Raw genomic sequence first — 24,441 nt, 5'->3', positions numbered from 1 at the left:
AGGTTGTATCCATGTTTCGCGGCTGCAAAACGGAGGACATGCCGCCCCACGTCTACTCGCTAGCCCAGACCGCCTACAGGAGTTTGGTTGAAACGCGACGCGATCAAAGTCTAATATTCATGGGTCGTTCTGGTTCTGGCAAGACCACAAGCTTTAAGCATGCGCTCAACTACTTGGCGTTGGCTGCTGGTATGTCTAGACATTGTTGTTGCTATTGTTGTAGCTGTTGCTGATGTTTGGTGTTGTTGTTGTTGTTGTTGCAGTTATTGTCGCTGTTGGTTGGCCCCGTTTGGGCCACACCAAAAATCCAATCTGGCGTTCGATTAGCTCATTTGCATTTTGTCTAACTGCGCAGCTGCAATTTGTCAAAGCATTTCTCATTGTTCTACCATTGTAAAATGGTATAATTTCAGTTTTTCATGACGTAGGTTACGCCATATACGACAAATCCTAAACGCAATTCATATCGAATTGGTCTTGAGTTGTCTGGTCGACTACATTTGTAATCCATTTATCTGATTCTCGCCCATTGGTAGGCGTAAAGAAATAAATCTTAGCTTTATTATTCTTCTGATTTGAATAACAATTCTTGCAATCATTATTATTTAAATTATATAATTGCAATTAGTCTAGGATTGATTAATATTGCATACATTTCAGATAGAGATATACAGCTTAGTTCTGATAAATAGTACTTGCAATGCTAATGATTCTAATATTTAATTTAAATGTTTACAAATATTTAACATATACTATATACTTGTTATACCAGCAGCGATGTGACGTTCGATATCAAAGATCAAAGCACTAATCCCTTTAATCATTAATAGTGAAAATATTTATAATTAAATCACAAAATTCACATTACTGTCCATTGTAACTGTTATTTAATCAACTAATCAATTTCGCCTGCAGGTGCATACAATAATTTTATTAATGCGGAAAAAGTGGGTGCATTGTGCACAATTTTGGAAGCATTTGGCAATACGAGAACATGTCTGAATTCGAATGCGACGCGTATGACGCAGCTGCTCAGCTTGGATTTCGATCAGACCGGTCAAATAGCATCAGCCTCTTTGCAGGTAAGCTAAGCGTTGCTCATATCTCAGTTGATTATCCCACTAATGGCCTATGTTTGGTTATAGGTGCTGCTGCCGGAACGACAACGTGCGGGTCGCAGGCTTTCGCACGAGCACAGCTTCCACATTATGACGCGGCTGTTGGCTGGCGCCGCGGGTCTGCTGCAGAAAGAGCTGCATTTAGAGAACATCTCGTCCGAAGACAGTCATCCGTTTATATCGCTTTCGCAGCGATTGGAAGATCGTCATCGGGCGGCGAATGACTTTTTGCGTACGGTGCAGGCATTTGAGACACTCAACATTGATGCCAAGGCTGTGCGGGGAATCTGGAGTATACTGGCAGCTATCTATCATCTAGGCATTGCGGGTATTACTCGAATGGGCACCGGGTCGACGGCTCGAACGCAGTTTGCGAATCCGACAGCAGCACGGAAGGCGGCCAGTCTGTTGGGCGTCAATCTTGAGGATTTATCGGCAGCTGCATTCGGTCTTACACAGCCCACTGCAACAGGCGCCAGCTTGAGTCCCTCTAAGTCGCCCACCTCAGATGGGGGTCAAGAGTGGGAATGCCTTGAAGCGCTCGTCATTGGCCTCTACTCGGAGGCACTGGCCGCTGTGGTGGCTCTGATAAATCGACAGATCTGCACTTCAGCTCATACTATTGCTTCAATAATGCTGATCGATACACCAGGCTTCCAAAATCCAGCCAGCTGTGGCCAACAAGTGGGCGCCACACTGGCAGATCTGCGTCACAACTATCTGCAGGAGCGACTCCAAATGCTGTTTCATCACACAACATTGGTGGCGCCACGGGATCGCTATGCCCAGGAACTGGTGGAGATCGAAATGGATCATGCCTCCGAATGTCATCCGGGCCCGCTGATATCTCTGATAGACAAGGCTCCACAGAATCATGTGGTGCGATCTTCACAGCGCGATCTGCGCGAACATGATCGTCGTGGCTTGCTCTGGTGAGTATTTATAGTCATAGTTGCATTTGTTTACAGTAATCCACATGAATTCTCTACTTGCAGGCTATTGGACGAAGAGGCCATCTATCCGAACTCGAACGACGACACATTCCTAGAGCGTTTATTCTCGCACTACGGTGATCGGGAACATCACACGTTGTTGCGCAAATGCGCCGGACAGCGCCAGTTTGTGCTGCACCATCTGCAGGGAACCAACCCGGTGCTCTATTCTGTCGATGGCTGGGTGCGAAATAGTCGCGAGCATCCGGGCATACGGAACGCGGTGTCGCTGCTGCAGGACAGCAGTCGGGAAGAGATAAATCGTCTCTATATTGGCTCACTGACGCGCGGCTCTGGTGCCATGGTCTTTTGCGGCTCGTTCGCTGGCCTGGAGGGTACACAGTCGTTGCGTCGAGTGTCCAGCATCCGGCGTTCCTTCACTACGGCGGGCGTCAAGCGTAACTCAATTATGCTGCAGGTGAAGTTCACCGTGGATGGCATAATTGATACGTTGCGCCGCACGGGCACCCACTTTGTGCACTGCTATTTGCTGCACCACAATGCGGGAAAGCATGCCAAGTTCACGGCGAACGGGTCGCCCAGCACGGCGCTAGCTCAAGCTGCTACCGAGGAGGATTTGGTAAATGTGCCACTGTTAAGGAGTCAGGTAGGTTAACCAGCCCTTACTTACTCTCTTAACTGTTCCCACTAACGTCTTACGATACGTTCGTTTAGCTACGTGGCTCACAAGTTTTAGAGGCCGCTCGGCTGCATCGTCTGGGCTTTCCCGAATCTGTGCCATTAGTGGAGTTCGTGCGTCGCTTCGGCCTGCTAGCAGCCGACTTGGCGAGCAATAAAGATGTTACCGTGGAGCAAATACTCGCTGTCAATGAACTGGACGTTGCCAGCTATCGCATTGGACCAAGTCAAGTGAGTTCAATGCATATTGTCTACTTAGCTATAATTATATGAATTGATAGTCATAATGCCTAAGCTAGATTATGTATTGATTATTGAAAATGCGAGAGTAATTGTCGTGGAGTAACTTTTCAACTATTATAAACAAGCTGTGGTATCTAAAACTTGTCTTTATTATTAAGGTTTGCATATAAAATTCTTTGCTGAGCTTAATTTAAGAAGTTTTAAACTTTTAACCTTTTTGAATGACTTGAAATTTGTAAAATTTTATGACAGATTTTGACCAATTTCCAAGTTTAATCATTAGTTGCTTTAATCTACTCGGTAACCATAAATACTATGGCTACCCATAAATTAGAAAGTCTGACTCAAAAACAGCGGCTAAGAAAACTTATGTTTCATAGAATTTTAGTGTAGGCACTTAGTAAAACATAATTAAATTTTATGTACTTACTCAAAATATTCGTCATTCCTTAGTTTAGTGCATTTAAATAAATTACACCTTATTTATGGCATACGTAATTTAATGTAATTATTCAACACATGCTACTTGCCTCTTATTTGAATTAAAGACATCAGGTGTACATGATTAACCAGTTTCATATCAAATATCCAATTTGAGTTTCTTATAAATATTATAGATGTCTATCTTTAGTTGTAGCCTTTATATCACTTATCGATCATTCATTCGCCTCTGTTGTTCGGCCTGCATTTAGATAAAAAACAATGTTCGCCTTGTTTCGAAAATAGTAGACATTTTAGGTGGTTGCATGTGAACTAGGCCGTCGGCGGTGCCATACGGCGGTTGTCGCAGTGTGCTGACGTAAAACATCCCCTTTTTGGGCAGAGCCGGTTCGCCACCCATGAATGAATCAGCGGGACATGTCGCAGCACTGAACTTGCTGTGCTTGCCGCTGTTGCTGCAGCCGCAGGCGAGCTTTCGCATGCTCTGCAGGGAGCTGCAGCGCACTGCGCCAAACATCTTCGGCCGGCGCACAGATTCTGCAAAGTAGAAGACGGCGGCAAAGTGGTCGCAGCTGATGTCAAGTTCAGTGCCAGTTGCGTTCGGGCAGTGCGGCTGTCCCAGGCCCCAGTTGGGGAACATTGCTGCCTGGCTGAGTCGATTGCCTTCAGGATTGCCGAACAGCTCCAAATCTGTGTGTATGGCCTCCACATAGATGGCATCGGTGGGTGCCAGGCGCTCCGTGGGTCCCATGCCGAGCTGTGAGAGACCCGCTGGATCGAGCGCAAAGATGGCGCCCAGGCGTGCAGGGCTAAGAAGCTTGCCCGTTAGGCCGGCTATGTGGCTGCCCGCACTGTGGCCCACCAAATAGATGTTCTCGTAGGGAACGCCCGCATAGTCGTGCAGAAAGCTAAGAAATTTCGCAACACTGGCAGCAATTGAACGGAATTGCTTGGACACACGAGAGTAGCTGATATCCATAGCCTGTCGGCTCCAGTCCATAACGATGACATTAAAGTCGCCACGCGACAAATACGCATCCTTAACGGCTGCATTGTAGCAGGTGGTGCTCTTGCCCGTCCAGCCGTGAATGATGAATCTGCGTTGATTCGCAAAGGCCAAATTTTATAATTGCTCCACGACATTCACAAACACTACTCTACCTGACTGGCCATTTGCCATTGAAGTTAGATTTCCTTAGCAACTGCACATTCCCCGGATAGAGCAGTTGACGCTCTTGTCGATTGCGCGGCGTATAGAGATCGTACTGTAACAAGCTGGCCTGGCTAACGCGCCTTGACGGACGTGTCAAACGTTTCAAGCTCGTACTAACTAAGCCCTCCACGACATCGGCCATTGCAATTTCGCACTTGCCGCGCTCGTAAGCAAACAACCGTTGGGCAGCGGCTACATCTATAAAAAAAAAAAAAAAAAAAACATAGATTGCGGATAATGTCTCGTAAACAATTGTCATTAAAATTTAAAAATCTATGGCCGACTGACTCACATCCAGCTGGCAGCAGCAGCAGCAGCGCAATGCTGTTCAGCAACTGCATTGCGAAATTTGAATAATACAAAAAAAAATTAAATTGGATAAAATTTAATTTAATTTAATTAAAATACCGAGTCAAGTTTAAGGTAAACGCGCGACAATTAATCAATATATTTGGCTCGGTTCACTAAAAGTCTGACAGCGAATATTTGTGAGCGACGGCAACACCTCCGAGACGTTATCGGTTCTGAGCAAAATTCTAAACGGACGGCGAGTTAAATACAATATGTAGTATAAAGCTAAGCACACACAGCGCGCTGAGGATCGCTGGATGCCGATCACGAAAGCTGGACAAGGGCGCCAGCCGGCCGGCCGGACGCTTGAGAATTTGAGCTTCAGCTTCAGCGCGGTCACTGTCATGACAAGCGCCCATTTAATAAATTGCAAACTTGTTGAGTTTTGAGAAGTTGCTGTTGTTGTTGGTGTTGCTGCTGCTGCAGCAACAGTAGCGACAATAGCGACAATTGCAGATGCAACTAAGTGCAAGTAAATACTCAAGTACTGTGCAATATGCATTGCATATCTGATGCTCAATTAACCTGCCAGCCACTTCCGTTCTCGAGCACAACGAATTTGAAACGAATGCTCATTCTGACTCGCGACTTCTTTTTGGCATTCAAATCTCGAATTTAGCACTCGCAGTGCACAGGGGGTCAGTAGGCTTTCACTGTTTGCGGTCGAGGGGAAAAGTTAGTTCATTAGCCTCGCCAGCGTATTCATTAATGCATATTATAATTACGGATATTAACATATATTAAATTTAAAAATAAAGATAGGCGCATATATTTGAATTTGAAATACGTTAATTTTCTGGTTTTTGTTTTCTTCTGCCATTTACAGTTAATAATTTGAAATTTTCTTTTGAGCGTTGACTAATATTAAGTGGCCAATTATCGAGTTATTTCCAAAGCAGAAGTGTTAGGCAATTCGAACACGCATAACACGTAATCGAATTAATATAATCACAACAACATGAATGTTTATATTATATTTTGTTAATATATTCTACATAATTTATTAAGATTTGTATCCAAACTTGATGAAAGTGACGCAATGATACTTACTTCAAATTGACCTACTTTCGAGTTTTGTTTACACTTTCTGTAGCACATTCAGAATTCGGCCAAACTATCAATAGCTTTGTGATTCTAACGAATACTCTTTGTTAACTGGCCAAACTAAGTAATTATGCATACAAAACAAAATTTCGTGAGCGGTGTCGTTGATCTTTTGTTACAACATACTACTAACTTTTCCCCACTGGCTTGCCTTTCTCAACTAAGCCAAAAAGTAGATAGTTATTTATATATATCTCTTGGGTATTTGTAAATTGTTTGTCATTATTCATAAAATCTTGAGCAAACGTACCTTAGGGCTCGGGTTCAATCATAACTAAAAAAATATGTGTTTTCTAAGCCATTTAGCAGGTGTTTCGTGTCGTAGTATCAATGTGTGATTTGGTTTTATGACTTTACTTATAACATGTGAACGTTTGACTTCAGCATTTGAATTTCTTCTCGTCGGCATTGCTGTTGACACTTTTTATGCCAAAAACATTTAACTGAGCGTTCAACTCACTCGAGACATGTTACACACTTTATTGACTGAATTTATTTATTTAATAAAATAATGTTAGCCCATTCTGCGAGATGAGGCGAAAAGAGTATTGAACAGTATATTGATAAGCGCAAAAAGTGTTTGCTTATATTAAAAAAAAAAGTGTGATCAACGCTTAAGGAATTTAATCTATACTGCAACTATTTTAAGTACAGCCCATGCTGTGACCAAACAGTGTGCATTGCACTAAACAACTAAAGCTCTAAGTTGTTGCTTAAAATTTATCTATTAAAATTATAAAGACCTTGTGCACTTAACATGAGCACTCAAACAGCCCAAGTGCACTGTGTCACGACAGTCGTACAGGGTATCTGCTTGTCAATCTGCTTGTCAATTGTGACATACTTTTCTACACAGCATTGTCATTTTGTCACGAACGTCTTGGCTGTAGCTTTTATTAAAGCTGTATTTAATATCAAAAGTTTTTATTGTTTTGGTGATAAAAATACTTACGTATACTTACGTATATTCATAAAGAAAATCTCTGCAGTTATTTTTTGCATACTGTATGTATTTTGGATACATTCGAATTATATTTGCTTATTTACATAACGTTGGATATAATACAAATACAAAGAAAAATTTCATATCTGAAGTCAACTCGACGCCAGAATTTCCCAGCTCTGAATATGCACCTTTGCTTGTGTAGTGATTCTGTTAACAGATCTTTAAGTACTCCCTGTAATTTATTACCTGTGCAGCAAGAATATGTGTAATTTTGCAGACAAGTATTAATTTAAATTAATTTGTAATTTTATACACAGCACGTTTCATTCATTCAAGTTCTGTTTATTTTCGACTAAGACTGCACTCATCTTCTGGTGCTACTTTGGGAATGTCCATAAAAAAATTCGATTGACCTGAGAGACGAGTTGTACTCTTAATAGCTTCAACTTTAATAGCCTGAAATCGATAAGTTAATTTCTGGAATATAAGCAGTCATAGAAGAAATTAAGATTATATAAAAAAAGATTAAATTTCATTAGAATTGTTTGCAAAAAAAAAGAATGGGGGTTTGCTTTAAATATTACTTTTAAGAAATTAAGATTATATATAAAAAAAAAATTAAATTTCTTTAGAATTGTTTGCAAAAAAAGAATGGGGGTTTGCTCTAAATATTACTCTTTTAATCTCACTTTTGGTATTTCATTTTTGGCATTTCTTTCATACAAATATTCGACGAGCAAAAATTATTCAACATAAAAGAATTTGATTTGAAAGATGAAAGCTCACAAGTAATTAGCATAATTAAAACATATTCATTCTCGACTGATTAGCACTTACTTAGCATTTAATTTATTATCAAACTTACTATTCCTATTGCGAATTCCCGCAACTCATTTATATGTATAAAAATATCATTTTCACTTTCTATAAACTTTTACTTTTTTTTTTCGCAAGTTTAGTTTTAATTTGCAGCAATTACTGTTTTTCAATTTGTTCGACTATTCGACTTGGTCACTTCGCTGCGATTTGTAATTTTCGTAAAGTGTTTCTATACAGCTGGACTGGAGTATAGCCCCGCGCTGCTTCATATTCGTATTAGTTACTAGGGCTTGTTGGCTGGTTTTCGATTTCCTGTTCTCATGCAACTGTGAATCCCTACTTAATGCTCGCATTTGCTCACAAAAACTTTTGACGTCACCTGTGGCAAGTCCACATATTTTCTTCGGACTCTCAGCTCAGCTTCGCTGACGCTCGCAACTTTCACGGTCAAGTTCATCTGTGGAAGCTCTCGGTTCCATTGTGATATAGAATTCCAAGCTCTCGCTGTGCTTTGTTGTTGCCTCTGTAATGAGCTCTGCGAGCGCTGACTACAGCCTATTGCTCTGATTCTGTCCGACTGCTCAGTTGGTTTTTACAAATGGAGAACGTCGCAGTTAAGCAGACAAATTATTTTACTGACACATCAACGAAACCGAAATGTGGCTGGACAAATCCGATGTGTGTCTAATCACTGGCAATGAGAGTGGCAGAGTGAACAGCTGGTTCGGAGACAGCAACAGCAACAGCAACAGCAATATCCGCACTGATTATTGGCTAAATAGCTTCGTGCAGCTCTGCGGGCAGCGGCATGTCGGGCACGATATTTTGCGTTTGTTATTGCTCATCTATGGAATTGGCAGCAGCTTGTGGCTGATCAGACGCAGCACACGCAGTGTACGTACCATACAGTCATACCATATCGAATCCACAAAAACAAAAATTCAATTCCAAATCCAAATCCAAGTCCGAAACGGAGCCCAACCCAATCCAACCGCAGAGCGACGCATGCGTCGCTCACTTTCACCAAAAAATGACGTTGCGTTTGTCGAGCTGCGACCCGCTGCAACCTGCAGACAACACCAGCAATAGCGGCAGCAGCAGCAACAACAACAACAACGACAGCAACAGCAACAACCACATTTGTCCAATGCACATTAACATTTTTTCCATGCAAACATTTAAAGTGAAATTTCCCAGCGTTCGCTTTCATTAGAAATGAATCGCAGTCGACGCAGTCTGAGCGGCTTATAACTTGCATAATATATTGAAGCGGGTTCTGTCAATCGCTTGGAAGCCCAATGAACAAAATTTTGAAACTGGCTGAGTCGAAAGAGACACGAAAACTTCATTAGCGTTTTGACATGCAAGCGGCGTCTGCCCAGAGGGAGGCGTGGCCTTAATTAATTTACACATTAATCTCAAAAGAGCCAATTGACCCTTTAGGCACAACTCTATGCAAACTAGTTTTCGATGAATTATGAAATAACAATAAGCAGGAAGCTGCCCACATGCAATGCTCGTAAGAGCTGCAGCCAGCTGAAATGCAATTAATTAGTTACGAGTCGTTCTTCTTTGGTAGCTAATTGAAAATTATAACATACTGTCGTGATAAGGGACGCTAAACTCTTCCTGCTGCTCTACGAGGTGTTTGTAATCTGATAACTGACTGCAACGAGCGATTTTAATTTGAATAATTAATAGTCGACTTGAGCTTGAGCTTGAGCTTACTGTAATAAGCGTACTGCAATGAGGAAGACCCAGCAGATTCCGTAAATCATCGACTTGTAATCGAAGATGTCTCAGATAATAAGTTCTGATAGCATATTTTATCGCTCTGATAACCGCCAATTGGCAATGAATAATCGGCTGTGACTTTTAGCGAAAACAAAGGATGCATATAATTGAAAACTAAATTAAAATCATGCTTCATTTGACAATTGTTGACCAAGAAATAGAGTGCTGTGAAAGAGTGTAACGTGGTAAATTAATATTATATAAATACATTTACATTTAGTTAGATTTCATAAGAGAGTGATAATTTCAAGTGATAATTTCTAAGATTTGAGATTTAAATTAATATTTAAATGCTCTATTAGTGATGGACATAAAAGAAATCGCGTCGCACATAATTTTGACTGCATATACATATACTACAACAAAAAAACAACAAAGTTCAACAAACTAAAATAAGTTTCCCCAAAATAGAAAACAAACCATATTAAATCGCTCTCCATATCATATTATTATATTATCATGTTATTATTATATAATGCACTCGAAGAACTCCCTCTATAGCCCAAACAAAAAACATTCTTGGCTGTTAGCTCAGAGTGTTGTCTGAGTTTCCACTTGGAGGTTCTGCTTGCTCTTGCCCTAGGGCAGTGCAACAACCTTTTCAACCCAACCCAACCCAACCCAGGCACGACATATTCTGATGAACATGCACACATATACATGCATATCAATATTTGTCATTGTCATAAGCTGCACCGAGTGCTGCACATTAACGTGCTCCACGATGGCTTTAATGCTCTCTGAAGTCCAATTGCTGACAATGAAAAGTTCAAATCGAAACATAAATGAGAAGAGCGACGGCAAGCAATCATTTTTGTTATTTTTCACTTTTCTTTATGTATGTATATGTAAGTGTGTATACATAATGCTAATGATGCTTAAGCTGACGATGATCATGATGATGTGTGAGCGTGTCTGTGATTGCTGTAATGTCGCTAATGAGACGAGCCAACTATAAATCGAGCATTTGAAGACTGAATGAAATGTGATTTGTTGGCGCTGGTAATTAGCATCGAACCTGCAGCTGCAACACGTTGCACAGAGCTGGGCTTGCCCCTTGGCAATGGCGACGTGCCCCCTTTCGCTGTGTATGGCTAACCATGACCGCCGCCAATTACGGTAAGCCGCGACCATGTCCACGGCTCTGTTTGTTGATAAGCCACTTTCGAATGCACAGCGCACTTGGCTGTTGACTGTTTTGCTGCCGCTGTTGCCGCTGTTGCTGCTGTTGCTGCTGTTGCTGGCTGGCTGGCTGGCTGGCTGGCTGGCTGTTTGGCTTCGTCTGGCGCGGCAAGAAATTCAGTTGCGCCGTTGAGCTCAAAGAGAAAACAACACACGAATTACGCGCCAAGCGCCCAGCAGCTGTGAAAGTGTTGGCTGTTGGTCAAGTGGCCGAAGCGGCGATCGCAGATCGAAAGGAAATTTCGCAACAACAAAAGTTATATGCACTTTTACTTGTTGCCCGTCTTTACATCATCATCATCATTATCACCATCAATATAACCATTATTAGCATCATAAATAACTCACAATAAATCACTGTTGTCATGTATAAACACACGGTCAAATCAAAACTGTCCCAGGCACGCAGCACGCCACCTGCCTCAACTGCCACGCCTCAAAAGCAAGCACACCATGGCCTGGGGGCGGGCAAGAAATTCTTCTCAAGCATACGGCACAAAATCGAGGATAATCTCACGCCCAAGCTGAGCGGCAAACTCTACTACAAGGGCAGCAAGCACACGCGTTCGATGAGCGCCCTCAGTCTGGTGGACAGCGGAGGCTGTGTGGTTGGCAAGTATACGCCGAAGCCGGCAGTAACACCAGCGGAGGCTCCGGCCAGTAGCCCATTGATGACGCTGAGCAGCAGCAGTGTCTGCAGCTATGTGGACAGCGATGACGAGGGCCAGATGAGCCTGAGCCTGAATCTCACACAGCAATCGCTGGAGGACGAGATCTTTGCGGAGCTTGAGAAAGTCGCGCACGACGAGAGCAAACTGAACGAAGTGCTGCAGAGTTTCGATCAAATACTGCAGGAGTATCCGCCGGTGGAGGAGGAGCAAGGAGTGCAGTACGAGCAAACGCTGCCGGTGCCGATGGTGGTGCCAGTGCCAATGCCGCTGCCCCCACCGCCTGCTCAGTTCTGCGATCGACAGCTGCTCTCGAAATCGCACAGCACGCTGAGCATGGCCTCGAGCAGGAGGCAAATCTATCAGACGCCCGAGTTGGCCAATTCGATGCTGTTGCGCCGCAGCGACTCCAGATCGAATCAGCGCTACAATTCGCTCTGCGACATTAGCCAGCTGAGCGGCAGTCGGATACCCATATCGAAGCACTCGAGCCTGCGCTGCCTGGAGAAGAGCAGCCAGGCCGGCAGCAAAGTGCAGCTGACGCCGCCGCAACGACAGAAGCAGCAACGCACCAGGTCCATGCTGACGCTGAACAGTCGCAGCTGCAGCAGAGCCAGCCAGGCGGCAGCCAAAGTGAAGCCCCAGCCGATGCCTGTCTCTCTCGTTGCGCCCAAGCGAGCCAACTCGACGCTGGAGCGTCGCCAGTTGGCAGCCAAGCCGCCGAGGCGGGCCAACTCGACGCTGAAAGCTGCGGCCAGCCGATCGCCCGATGCGCACACCGATGAGCTGCTGGTAAAGTGCCTGGCCAAGGGTCATGACCTGCTGCGTCAGGTGGAGAGCCTCAGTGCTGGCAAATCGCGGCCCAGTCGCGGCGTTAACAAGGAGCACACACAGCTGATGCGGCATAAAAAGAAACAGCAGCTGCACTACGCCAACGAAGAGAAAGTGGGCAAGCCCAAGCTAGAATCGTGCAAGATAATACCGCCCAAGCTGGGCGAGACCTCAGACAAAAACCACGAGCTGCTGGTCAAAGTGGTGCAACAGCCGCCGCCGCCGAAACCCATAAAAGCCGTTGAACAGAGCTCGAACTGCGACTCGGACGACTCTGGCCACATTAGCAACACGGTTCTGTCATCCACGAGCAATTCGACTGGAAGTTTATGCGAATGCGAGGGCGATGACGAAGACGTTGAGCCAGAGCCAGCCCAGAGCTGCTGCAGGCCCAACAAAATTGCGCAGCTCTTGCAAAAGTTTGAGGCGAAATCGCAATGCCAGACGGACAGCGGCCATAATATGAATGCGACGACAACGACGACGACAAAGGTGGCGCAGGTGCGGGCGGTGCGCTGCATACAAACACAGGTGGAGATCTATCCCACCTATATGAAAGAGGTAACTATGCAGCTGCACTAGCCAGCGAGTCCCCAGCAATAATGGTGCCCTACCATATCTAAATTTAAATTATCTATTAGAACTATTTCTTAACTATTAACTGGAATAAATACTGTTTAAAAACAAAAACCTCTACCGCTTATCTTCTCTTCTCTATTCAACTTTAACACCTGGTTTCGGTTACTTAGTTGCCTTTGTTTTTCGGTTTTTTTCTTATAGTTCGTCTCACCTCGATCCCCACCAGCTCATCTCGATCGTAAAACCCGCATAAACAAATACAAAATGCACACACACACACACACAAACAAATACACACACCCATTTTCCCGGTTAGTCGCAATTTCACATTGGTTTACTTTCATTTTTGATCTACGTGCGCTGCATAATTAAAAATTTCGAAATAGTTTCTCGAAAATCGTCGCAAATTCAGAGACACATAGTTGACACACCTTGGCAAGGTGCGTCCGATTCCGAGCCCAGCCAAAGACATTTGGCTTACTAATTTGTAGTCGCAGTGGAAGTTCGCGACTTTGTCTCAGCTGCATTTGTTTATGAGCTCGGCGGCTGCCTAATGGAATTGATGCCCATTTGTTTATTTACAATTTTCTATTTTGTGTTGGCTTTGCATTCCCTGAACCCATTGAAAATCACCGAAAAAGGGGTATTACGTATGTAAGAGGAAGAAAGAAGACCGAAAGCTTGAAGTTGCATATTTGTGTATATATATTATTATTATTATTATTTACTTTCAAAGCATTAGCTTTTCGACATCTCCTCAATTTACATAATATCAATGAGTATTCGATTTTATTTTATTTATTTTTTTTTTCTACACACATATTAATAAATAGTAGGGGGTATTACCCAGTCGATCAGTGTTAAGCCGAGCACTCTTGATTTCTTTCACTTTTATTTTCTCGTGCCCTGCTGCACAGGTGTGCAAATTACAGTGCTCTGCTCTTGTCTTGTCCAGCTCTTTGACTCTGCTGCCGTGTCAGCCACCTTGACCTTCACTTCCTTGATTTGATTACATTTGCTTTGTGTTGCCCCTTTGGGATCGCAGCTGTCATTGTAATGCGCACACAACATGTTGATAGTACTGAGATTTTGAGCTTTTATGTATATAAGACCATTTATTATATGTGTCGTGTTTTTCCCTCTCTGCTGCAATCTCTGTGATTTTATTTTCTAAGCTCCAAGTTGAGACGAAAAAGAAACTGGCAGCTGCCACAACATCCAAAGAGTTGATCTATTGCCACATCGGATAATAAGGTCTTGCATTTCGCATTAACATCACGTTCAGCAGATTTGCCAGCTGCTAATGTCACAGTTAGAAGCCGCTCGAATTCTTAAGTAAGACCAATTTAACTGTGATTGTCTACCAAAATGATCCGAATAATTTATTGTGTTTTGTCCTTTTGTAGGATTTGTGAAATCTCTTGACTTAATTGAATGAAAATGCAAATATTTGTATATAATATAAATAAGTTTAAAATTTTATTATTTTAATGTGAATAATTTTAATTTTAATTATGTATACTAAATATTAGCTTAAACTTATTTTAATGTTTACTGAATAAAAATGACAAGGATAGAGCTATGCTATGCAAACCTATTAGAATTTATAACTAAGTTCGTGATTAACATTTGAAATCATTTTTTACAGATTCTCTTCCGATCGGGCGTACTCAATGAGCTGGAAGCTAAACGAGATGTGCTGCTATCGGATCGCATCATACAGCTGCAGGCATTGTGTCGCGGTTATTTGGCACGCAAGAAGATGTCACAGCGCCGTGTACAGGTGAGTGGCATTTGCTTAGGTTGCCCCAGAAGCCTTGACTAAGTCTTGTTATTGTAGGAGCTGGCGGTGCGTTGTATTCAGCGTAATGTGAAGGCCTTTCTGGCCGTGCGGGATTGGCCTTGGTGGCGTTTGCTGGTGCGTGTGACGCCTCTACTCAATGTACACCGCACCGAGGAGCAGCTGAAGATCGCCAACGAGGAGCTGATCATGCTGCGCGCCAAGCTGGAGAAGATCGAGTACGATCGCAGCGAAGTGAAGAACGAAAATCAGAAATTGGAAGCCAAGGTAAGCGCACTAGCCGCCTCTCGCTTGCTCTCTCACCCCCAGTCAGGGCAATGCTTCACATTAGCTTTTAATTAAAATTGCGCAACCACGGATGACATGACATGTGGCTGCTGCTGCTGCTGCTGCGGCCCACGTTAGCTCAGATGACAATTATCTGGGGCGCCAAGATTTGGGTAGGCAAGTGGTGCAAACATTTAGCCGAATGATGCTTTATGTTATGCTGAGTTCTTCTATGAATGATGTCTGCATATAGTATGCTTGTATGCTCATTTGCTGCACAGTGGTGGCTCATTGACAAACTAATGGGGAAAATGCATAAACTAATTGCTGTCTTAAATGAGTTTTTGCATATATATATGTACATACAATATACAAGTTAATACTCTGTATTTTTGGCTGACTAGTTTTGAATCATTTCATTTGAAGACCCATTAAACTTAGTACACATGTGATTATCTAAACATATGTCTTGCACAGCGCTAATACGCGAATGACCAAATTTGATAATGATACTGAAGCAGAATTAAAGTGCTTTCAATTTGTGCACGCCGTAATGCCATTGAAAACTTCTAAACGTCTGCGACGCATTTGGCTAATGGCAAATTCGCAATGAGTGCATTCGGTGATAGATACAAATGAGTTGCGACTGCGATCTGGCGATATTTCCGCCTCTTGTTTGGTTTATTGTAAAATATAAATAGCTTCTGGGCAATGCGTGAGTCCATTGAACACTGGCTGGGTGGGTATACGTATTTTGTACAAACTCACATCTTTATATATATATACTCTAAATATGTATACATTTGTGTATCTCTGCACTTAAGAACTGTGTGTTGTATGTATTTTTAAATGCTCTGAAAGATCATTAATAATACATTATAGCGCTGCTGTACTCGTGTTGCAACTCCGATCCACATGTTGGTCATTCGTTTATATAAACGTTGAGCAAATCAACAGTTGTCTCTGCTTATTACATACATTTTGTATATATGTATATTTATATCTATTTGAGATTATGTCAATATAAAGACGATCCATGTTGCAATTCCTTGAACAGACGCTCGTCGGTTCTCTCAATCTCTCTCGCTCTCAGCATCTGTCTCTGCTCTCAGCTTCTCTGTGGCTGCTGAATATTTGGCAAATAGCGGCTGCCCCGGTGAGCTTTTCTGGTCACGCATCGCAAGTGGCCGCCGTTCCCAGAGAGATTCGGTTAGTTGCTGAGCAAACGTCGCGACGCGAACGCCGGAGGCGCCCAACACCGAGCCGTGCCGCGAGATCCGTATCCGAATTCGTATGCAAATCAGAATCCGAATCCGATACGTTTGCGTGCGTGTGTGCTATAGGAAATCGGTGCCAAGAATAAAATAAAAACATTAGGAAAACAGAAAAAAAAGAAAGAAAAAAGAAAAGAAGCAACATATTGGCAATTTGATGCTTAAGCCAAAATAAATGGGGCTTTTGCGATAAATTTAAATATTTGCCAGCAAGCGATCTCAAGTTTTTGACAGCACGTAAAATCTGACAAAGATATCCCCCCGAACCTCTTAAAGCGATCCATAATCAAAAAACGAACTCAAAACGAAATTAACGAATTGGCTCAACCAGATTTGCACAAAACCAAAACGAAATCCTCCACCACAAAGCCCACTAACCCATTTCGTACTATCGCCTGATTAACACGCATTTAAGCCCCCTTGTTGACCCCTCCCCAATGGCACCGCTGGCGCCTGTCGATGCAGCCCTTGCTGACAGTGCTGACATTGCAGCGCCGCCAGCAGCCAGTGATGTGTTTAAACACCAATTAGAGTCTCAACCGGAGCAGGACAAGGAGACGTTTATGGCACGCGTATTGGCAGCCATGAATGGTATAACGAAAAATAACAACAACAGCAGTGGCAGCGGCAGTGGCAGTGGCTCCTCGCTGGGCACACTGAAACCACCGAAACCGCCAAGCAGCCAGGCACGCAAGCAGATACGTCTGCTGCCCAAGCAGCGCGAGCAGAGTCCTGTGCAAGCGCTGAGCAATGGGCACGGCAACACCACAACACGCAACACACATCACAACACCAACAGCTACACGCCACGTGCCACAAACTACAGCAGCAGCACCACCACCTCGCAGTCGCTTTCAACGTCCGGCCTGGGTAATTGCCAGCAGGAGACTACTGACAGCCACTACGAGGTTTCGCTGACACTGCCTCTCTCAACAGGCACAGGCACAGGCACAGGTACAGGTACAGGCACTAGCACGGGCAGGGGTTCGGCATCCGATGCTGCCGCAGATCGATTGCGTCTGCTGACGCGTTCGCCCAGTCCCGCCTATTCGATGTCATCGCGCTGCTCCACGCAGTCCAGCGTTTCGCGCACGTCGCGACTGGAGACGCCGCCGCGTCGCGTCTTCCCCCAGACCTATACCAAGGGCAGTGGCCTGGATCCGTATGAGATGCGTCAGCTGGAGAGCTCGCCGGTGGTCTTCGATGCAAATCTGTCGTTTGTTTTGGGCTGCCAAAGACAACCGGTGCATCAAACTCTCCGGCCGACTCCCTCGTTTGAGGATCCGCGCACCTCGTCCGCCTACCTCAGCGAGAAGATACAAAACTTTCTCAAGCGCACCGACCATGTGCAGGAGGAATGGGCAGCCATGGGACGGCGCACGCGACGCCAAACCAACAACAGCAGCAACGGCAGCATAAGCGGAGTTGGGGGCGGCTACAGCAGCCGCTGCAGCACGCCCAGCTCGGCATATTACGATGATTACGATACAATCTCGCTGATTGAACGACAGCGCGAGCGCAACAGCATGGAACGCTGCGGCTCTGTGGGACGCACACGCTCCACACAAAATATACTGACTAAGGCGTTCCAGCTCTCCAAACAGCTGCCACACACGCCAACGTCGCGTGGCAACTCAATGGCCAGGGAATCATCGGTGGCCACCTCAGTGATGTCCAATGCAATCAATGGCGATGATGACGACGATCGCACCATACGTGAGGAGGATGTCAATGAGTTAGATGAGGTAGTTTCTGCTGCTGATGCTAACCTTGAGCTTGCTGCTCATTTGATGCGTGATTTTTCAGTGTGTGTGGGCAGTTGACATCATTTCGTATGATGGCTCCGATCTGCCCAGGTCTCGTCTGTCTTGAGCACATAAATATAAATGATTCTTAAGTAAACATATGGTTGAGAATTCCAATTCCATGCAACAGCGTTGCGGCTGACATTGACTGCGGCATCCTCCGACGTCGACGTCGACGTCGACGTTGACGTTGACGTCGAGGCGTTGCTAAAGTTAGCGGTTCACTTCAGATAGATGCTCAGGTCCATCTATTTTTGGAGCACAACAAAATAATGCGTGAATCACACAGCACGAATTCTTTGGGTGCTGTAGAACTTGAGGAAATATTCCATAGATACATTTGTTGTTTATAATGATTTAATGTTATTTTATTGGTACTTATAAATCTGCTTCAGAAGGCCAGGGGCAAGGTACTCACAGAGTCTCAACTAAATTTTAAAAAAATTGAAAGTGTAGTTTATTTTTGAATTTGAAATCTTAATAAGAATATTCCTTTGCATTTTTTACCAGGGCTATATAATATAAAATGAAGAGCTTATGTACAAAATATAAATATATATACTATTATTATTTTTATTAATTTGGTTTCATATATATTTCATTATAAATATGCAGCAATATATATGTATATATTTCTACAATTTCTTGAAGGAAAAATATTTTCCCAAATATATACTATATATTAATTATTGTTACGGCATTCGCTTAACTGATAAATTCTTCAGTGCAAAGAATTTGCTGTCATTTAAGATCGAAACCATTAATGTATAATATATTGCTCAGCTTTTAATTAAGTAATAACAAAATTGTTTGAAATCAGTTTGAGAAATTTTCGACCATTTACTTTGACCGATTTTTGGGTTGAGGTCATTTGCGCAACTTAGCAGGCCGTTTCAGCTGTTTACAAATATGCCAAATGGAAACAATATTAAACAAGTTAAACAAAGAATTTACTGGCGATTTTCTGTCGAGTCAAAAAACACAGTTTAACAATTTCATATGATTCAATATTTATATGTTTCTATTGTTACGCCAAATTAATGTCGTTTCTTCGCTCTTCTCATTTCGCAGTTATCCGAACTGACTGTTGATCTGGCGGAGGAGCGCTCTACGGCTCATATTGCCACCGAGCGCTTGGAAGCGGAGACTGCCGAACGCCTGAAGCTCGAAAAGGAGCTCGGGGAGAGTCAGGCGAAAGTAAAGAACCTGCAGGAGATGAGTGAGAAACTGGAAATGGAGTTGATATGCGCCAAGTCCGACTTGAATGGCATCTCCGAGGATGAAGATGCCGAGCACGAAGAGGGCGCCGGTGGAGTCTACAAGCTAAAATACGAACGCGTGGCCAGAGAACTGGAGTTCACGAAGCGCCGACTACAGACGCAACACGAGCACGATCTGGAACAGCTGGTCGGGCTCAAAAAGCAATTGGAGAAGAAGGTCTGCTCTCTCTATACTCTCAACCCAGAGACTATGTAATACAAACTGAATGTTTTTATGCCAATTTCAGCTTTCCGATGCCTACGAAGAAGTTGAGGAACAACGTCAGGTTGTGGGCCAATGGAAACGCAAGGCTCAAAAGATGACCAACGAGATGAATGATTTGCGCATGCTGCTCGAGGAGCAAAATGCACGAAACAATTTGCTGGAGAAGAAGCAGCGCAAGTTCGATGCCGAGTGTCAAGCCCTGCAGGATGCAGCGCGCCAGGAGCGCCAGGCCAAGGAGCGGTACGGACGCGAGAAAGATGTGCTCCAAGCCGAGAAATTCACGCTCGAGCAAACACTGGCGGTGAGTAAAACGGATATGAATATGCATATATAATACAAATTTATACATTCACATACATATGTACATATATAAAATAGAGTCTGAATGATTATTTAGTCGCAATTAAATTGAATGTTGAATTAAATGGAGACAATTCAAAGAGGTCCATAAAACTGATTTTGAGCAAAACATCTGCAGCAATTACCTTTTACTTTAGCCGCACAATTAAATGGAGTGTTTAAATGATAAAATATGCACCTACAATTCATTTAAGTCCGCACGAACATTTCGTGCGTGAATCACAAGCAAACGTTGCCATCTCTTGTTGCGTAAACATCAATGTTGGCAACAAATGTTGCTAAGCGGCTAAACAAATGTTGCTAAGCACTTGGAAATGTTGCGCAGCGCTTAGCACGATTCTAGCTAAAGGAAATCAGCTAAAGAAGGCGATACTAAAAAAAAAGTAGGAAACATTTGGAATTCGAGAGCAAGACAGCATGAAAACGCAAGCAGGCAAGCATACAAATCGGTTTTATAATCAGCTCTGGCAACAACAAGTGGCACTGCCAGTTGTGCCAGTGGCACATTCAACATTTTGCGGCAGATACAGATATATGTACATTTGTATAGGCAGTATAGTATCTGAAGACCTGCCTCTTTGAAAACTCGTTCGGCTTGTTTACCCACGCCACCGGCTGACTAACTGTCTGCCTGCCTGCCTGACCGACTGACAGACAGTCTGTCCGTAAAATACGTGTATACAATGGCAATTCTCAACTACCTGCCCACACCATATGCATGCAACATGCTGCACGCTTCACGCTCTACACACCCTGTCGCATGCTCTTTCTCGTGCATTCTAGGAAGGTTTTTCGTTCAGTTAAGTCGATTTCAGTTGAGTTGCTTGGGTTTTCAAGAGCCTAATGTGAATTTACCATATAATTTGTAAGCAAACGTGTCCTGGTTACTATTTAAGGTACTTATGCTGGATCAGTTTCAATCGAGGAGAAAAATAACTGTATAAACCCTACGATTTAAAACCGAAAACAATTACTACAATTTTCGATAGACTTTTATATTTAGGGTATTAGAACTTCGACTTTGTTTTGTTTTTGCCTTGTTTGTTTTGGGTTCTCATGTTTTTATCGGGCTGTACTGGAGGCAGAGTTTGCGTCACACGTTTCTGCCTCTGCGCTTTGTGGCTTTCTTCAGCGACGATCGACGATAGCTGACGATGACTCTGACCGGGGCAGTGGCTGCATGAACGTCGACATCGGCGCGCGATAACTGGAGTACGCGCATACAGACAAACGCACATTCATTACAAACCGACCAGTTCCACGAAAAAAAAAAAAAAAAAAAGAAATTAAAAACAACAATAATAATAATAATCATAATAAGTAGAAGAGTTTCGACTGGGGCCGCGTGATAGCTAGCCGGACAGAGCTTTGCCCCGTTTTTAGTTATTTTTATGTTATTTTTTTTTTTGTAAAGAACCTTTTCCATTTTCATATCCAAACGCTTTTATGATACTACTCAGTGCTCAAGTACAGCTATGAGTATCAGCGCCACATGTGCAACGCGGCTGATTCAAGTATGTGAATTGTGAAAATGGGGCAAATGTTGTGTGACTCGTTGTAAATACTCAAAACTTACATTGTTGGTTCGTTTGCAGGATACGCGTCTAGATTTGGAGCTGAAGGAAGAGAAATTGGCGTCGTTGCAGCGTGAGTTGGAAGAGATGACATTTGGTGGCGGCACCGAGGAGGAGTTCGCCCAGCTCCGACGCTCTAAGAACGAAATGGAACGTCGTGTTAAGGAGCAGGAGGAGGAGCTAGACGAAATGGCTGGGCAAATACAGCTGCTGGAGCAGGCCAAGCTGCGCCTAGAGATGACCCTAGAGACCATGCGGAAGGAGGCGCGTCGTGAGTCGCAGCAGCGCGATGAAGAGCTGGAGGAGGTGCGTGGCAACAGCTACAAGAAGATCAAGGCGCTTGAGTGCCAGTTGGAGACGGAGCACGAAGAGCGCACATTGCTGCTGCGCGAAAAGCACGAGCTAGAGCGACGGCTGTCTTCAATGGAAGATCGCGATCGTGTCGATCGAGATGCCGAGGAGGCACTGAATCAAAAACTGCGACGCGACTTGCGCAAGTACAAGGCATTACTGAAGGATGCCCAGACGCAATTGGAGCGACAGAAGGCGGATACTCCAGGAAAGACGCTCATCCGACAGCTGCGCAATCAGCTGGAAGACGCGGAATCGGCTCGCACACTTGCCATGAAGGCGCGACAGACAGCCGAAGCTGAGTTGGCCGAGGTGCAGGCCATGTTCGAGGAGTCACATAGGGCTCGCAACGATGCCGAGGAGCGCGCCAATGCGGCACATCGCGACCGTGCTGAACTGCAGGCGCAGATCGAGGAGAACGAGGAGGAGCTGAGCGAGCTTATGAAGAAGTACAGCGCCACCGTCAAGCAGCTCAACGCGGAACAAGTCAACGTATCCGAATCGGAATTTAAGCTGACTGAACTCGAAGCAGAACGCAACAATCTCAAAGAGCAGGTGGCTGATTTGCAGCACCGACTGGACAATGTGGAGAATTTGGGTGATCCGAGCATAGCTGTAATGTCCAAACGGTCAGTATGATAGTCAATTCTAATCGTCAAACAAGCAGCTAAAGTTAACATTATATTTCAGATTGGAAATGCGCACCAAGGAGCTGGAGTCCCGCCTGGAACTAGAGCAGGCGACCCGTGCGCGTCTTGAGGTGCAAGTCAGCCGACATAAGGAGGCGTTGGAGAAGCTCCAGAACGAAGTAACTCAGTCGAAGCTGCGTGAAATGCAATCACAGGAAATGCTCAAAAAATCCCAAAAGAGCTTGCGCGACATGCGCGAGGAATATCACGCGCTGTCCAGTCGTGAGCAGGAGTCGTTGACGCGTCGCAAGGATTTGGAAAAGAAAATGGAAGTCATGGAATCCGAGGGCTTGGCACTAAAGAACGATTTACGCCTGGCGCTGCAACGCATCGCGGACCTACAGCAGGCCATGGAGGAGGAGGGCGAGGAAGAGTTAAGCGAGAGGTAAATAAAGATTCTGATTTGCCAAGAATGAAGATAAACCAAAACTTTAATAAATTTGCAGTGAGGATAGTATGAGCTCGGTGGGCTCGGTGAGCGACTTGGAGGAGCGACTGCGACCCGTGCATGTAAAGCGGAGCTCACAGCAGTCATTAAACGGCCCCATTATCCCACCAAGCACCACACGCACGTTGATCTGCGAAAAGGACGACAACAGCCCTAGGTACGCTGATAACGAAGTCAACTCAAACAGCAGGCAGCACAAGCACTAAGCACCGTAGTCGCATTAGCTCGATAATACTTATGCATATGTATAACTATCACTAGTTAGTTAGCTAGCTAGCTAGCTACTTAGCTTGTAAGGTCTGTTGCTATTTGCCGGCTTATCTAATTAACATAATTACTTCATACATGCAAACTACAAACTACAAACCATGCCAACCACATCCAAAACTGACCCGAAATCAACAAAACAAAATCAAACGCCGCCTCCCGCCATCAATGCGATTAAACCAAAACAAAATCATAAAAAAAACGACACACAAAAATCATAAAACGAAATGCTTTTGTAAATATTTTTATGCAAAACACATCCCGCCTTCCAAAACGTCCATCCAAAACCAAAACAAACTGCGCCCTCCCTCTCTTGGTGTGCGTGCGTATGCGTGTGTGTGTGCGTGTAAACCATTAGCTTTTTCTTATTATAGAATAACAGTGACGTCGCCATCGTCGCCACATATTCACAAACTGGCACTGGCGGCTAAAGCCATACCGGACCAAAAACCGGACACGAAATCTTCAGCATCCGCAGAGAAGATTGCAACAGCTACAAGTGCAGCAGCAACATCAGCAAAGATCCTGCAAAATGGACGCGAAACCGCTGGCTGAATAATACCCTAGAATCATCTCTATGCGTAGCAGTTGCAATACTACGTGTTTTTTCTCTCCCTCTCTGTAATATTAATTAGTTTTGTTTTTATTTTATTTTTATTATTATTTGATTACTGTTTAGTTCAATATGTTTAACTATTTATTATTGAAATATAGCTACATATAAATATAATAAACAAAATATGTAATGCAGTTTCCATTTGAATGGAATCTTAGTTAATTTAATTTGCGCGACAGTCCCTATAATCAAACAAAAAAGAAAGTGATTTAACATTTTTATCCTTCCTCGAAAAGAAAAAGAAACTAACGTTTGATATATATTTAACAAACAATAAAAACCTATAGTATATAATCCATTTTCCTATAGCCAACTTAAATGAAATTAGTTAAACGCGTTTCAAAATCATAGACAAGTTTGCATAATATGCGAAATAATAAACGTTTTACTACACTAAATTCTACTGAACTAAATTTTTAATACATACACATAACTTTATCAAGAGGCCCATGGTAAATATTTTGCATACGGCCGACAGCATCCGATATTCAAGACAAATTAGCAACATTCTTCATATAACTTTAAAAGATAAAGAAGCATATATATTGGAATACGAAAGAAACTTTTGCAAGCTTAAATTATTC

General features: G+C 43.6%; 3 protein-coding genes across 11 annotated transcripts in view; 2 read left to right on the top strand and 1 right to left on the bottom strand.

The window, feature by feature from the left end:
• Mhcl (Myosin heavy chain-like) overlaps positions 1–24,202 on the top strand; it is a 34,107-nt gene extending 9,905 nt beyond the window's left edge. For 5 of the 9 annotated variants that reach the window (XM_018112882.3, XM_018112881.3, XM_089262609.1 and 2 more), the window contains 13 exons: positions 3–189; positions 916–1,082; positions 1,146–2,050; positions 2,114–2,717; positions 2,786–2,980; positions 14,569–14,703; positions 14,761–14,988; positions 19,139–19,504; positions 19,575–19,853; positions 21,508–22,466; positions 22,528–22,911; positions 22,973–23,131; positions 23,616–24,202. In XM_018112882.3, coding sequence (XP_017968371.1) covers positions 3–189; positions 916–1,082; positions 1,146–2,050; positions 2,114–2,717; positions 2,786–2,980; positions 14,569–14,703; positions 14,761–14,988; positions 19,139–19,504; positions 19,575–19,853; positions 21,508–22,466; positions 22,528–22,911; positions 22,973–23,131; positions 23,616–23,796 — 4,749 coding nt within the window. In that variant the 3' untranslated portion in view covers positions 23,797–24,202. Of the gene's footprint in view, positions 1–2; positions 190–915; positions 1,083–1,145; positions 2,051–2,113; positions 2,718–2,785; positions 2,981–14,568; positions 14,704–14,760; positions 14,989–19,138; positions 19,505–19,574; positions 19,854–20,944; positions 21,427–21,507; positions 22,467–22,527; positions 22,912–22,972 lie in introns of those variants that run through there. The other 4 variants (XR_001926153.3, XM_030390912.2, XM_018112886.3 and 1 more) reach the window with 4 other exon arrangements.
• On the bottom strand, positions 3,531–5,378 carry sxe2 (sex-specific enzyme 2). Its single transcript, XM_018106759.2, has 3 exons — positions 4,939–5,378; positions 4,595–4,844; positions 3,531–4,530 (listed from the first exon to the last, which is right to left on the bottom strand). Exons 1-3 carry the CDS (start codon positions 4,985–4,987, stop codon positions 3,681–3,683), a joined length of 1,149 nt encoding a protein of 382 aa, XP_017962248.1. The 5' UTR covers positions 4,988–5,378; the 3' UTR covers positions 3,531–3,680.
• LOC108659791 (uncharacterized) lies at positions 10,160–13,031 on the top strand. The gene has a single exon (XM_018112891.3). The coding sequence runs from the start codon at positions 11,208–11,210 to the stop codon at positions 12,921–12,923; it is 1,716 nt and encodes a 571-aa protein (XP_017968380.1). The 5' UTR covers positions 10,160–11,207; the 3' UTR covers positions 12,924–13,031.
• Positions 24,203–24,441: the final 239 nt, after the last annotated feature.

Source organism: Drosophila navojoa, chromosome 2, assembly GCF_054131105.1.
Source record: "Drosophila navojoa isolate 15081-1374.11 chromosome 2, UAZ_NAV_1.0, whole genome shotgun sequence".
In the NCBI taxonomy this organism is placed as follows: domain Eukaryota; kingdom Metazoa; phylum Arthropoda; class Insecta; order Diptera; family Drosophilidae; genus Drosophila; species Drosophila navojoa.
The sequence above is the reverse complement of the archived record's forward strand: the minus strand, read 5'-3'. Positions and strand labels throughout refer to the sequence as shown.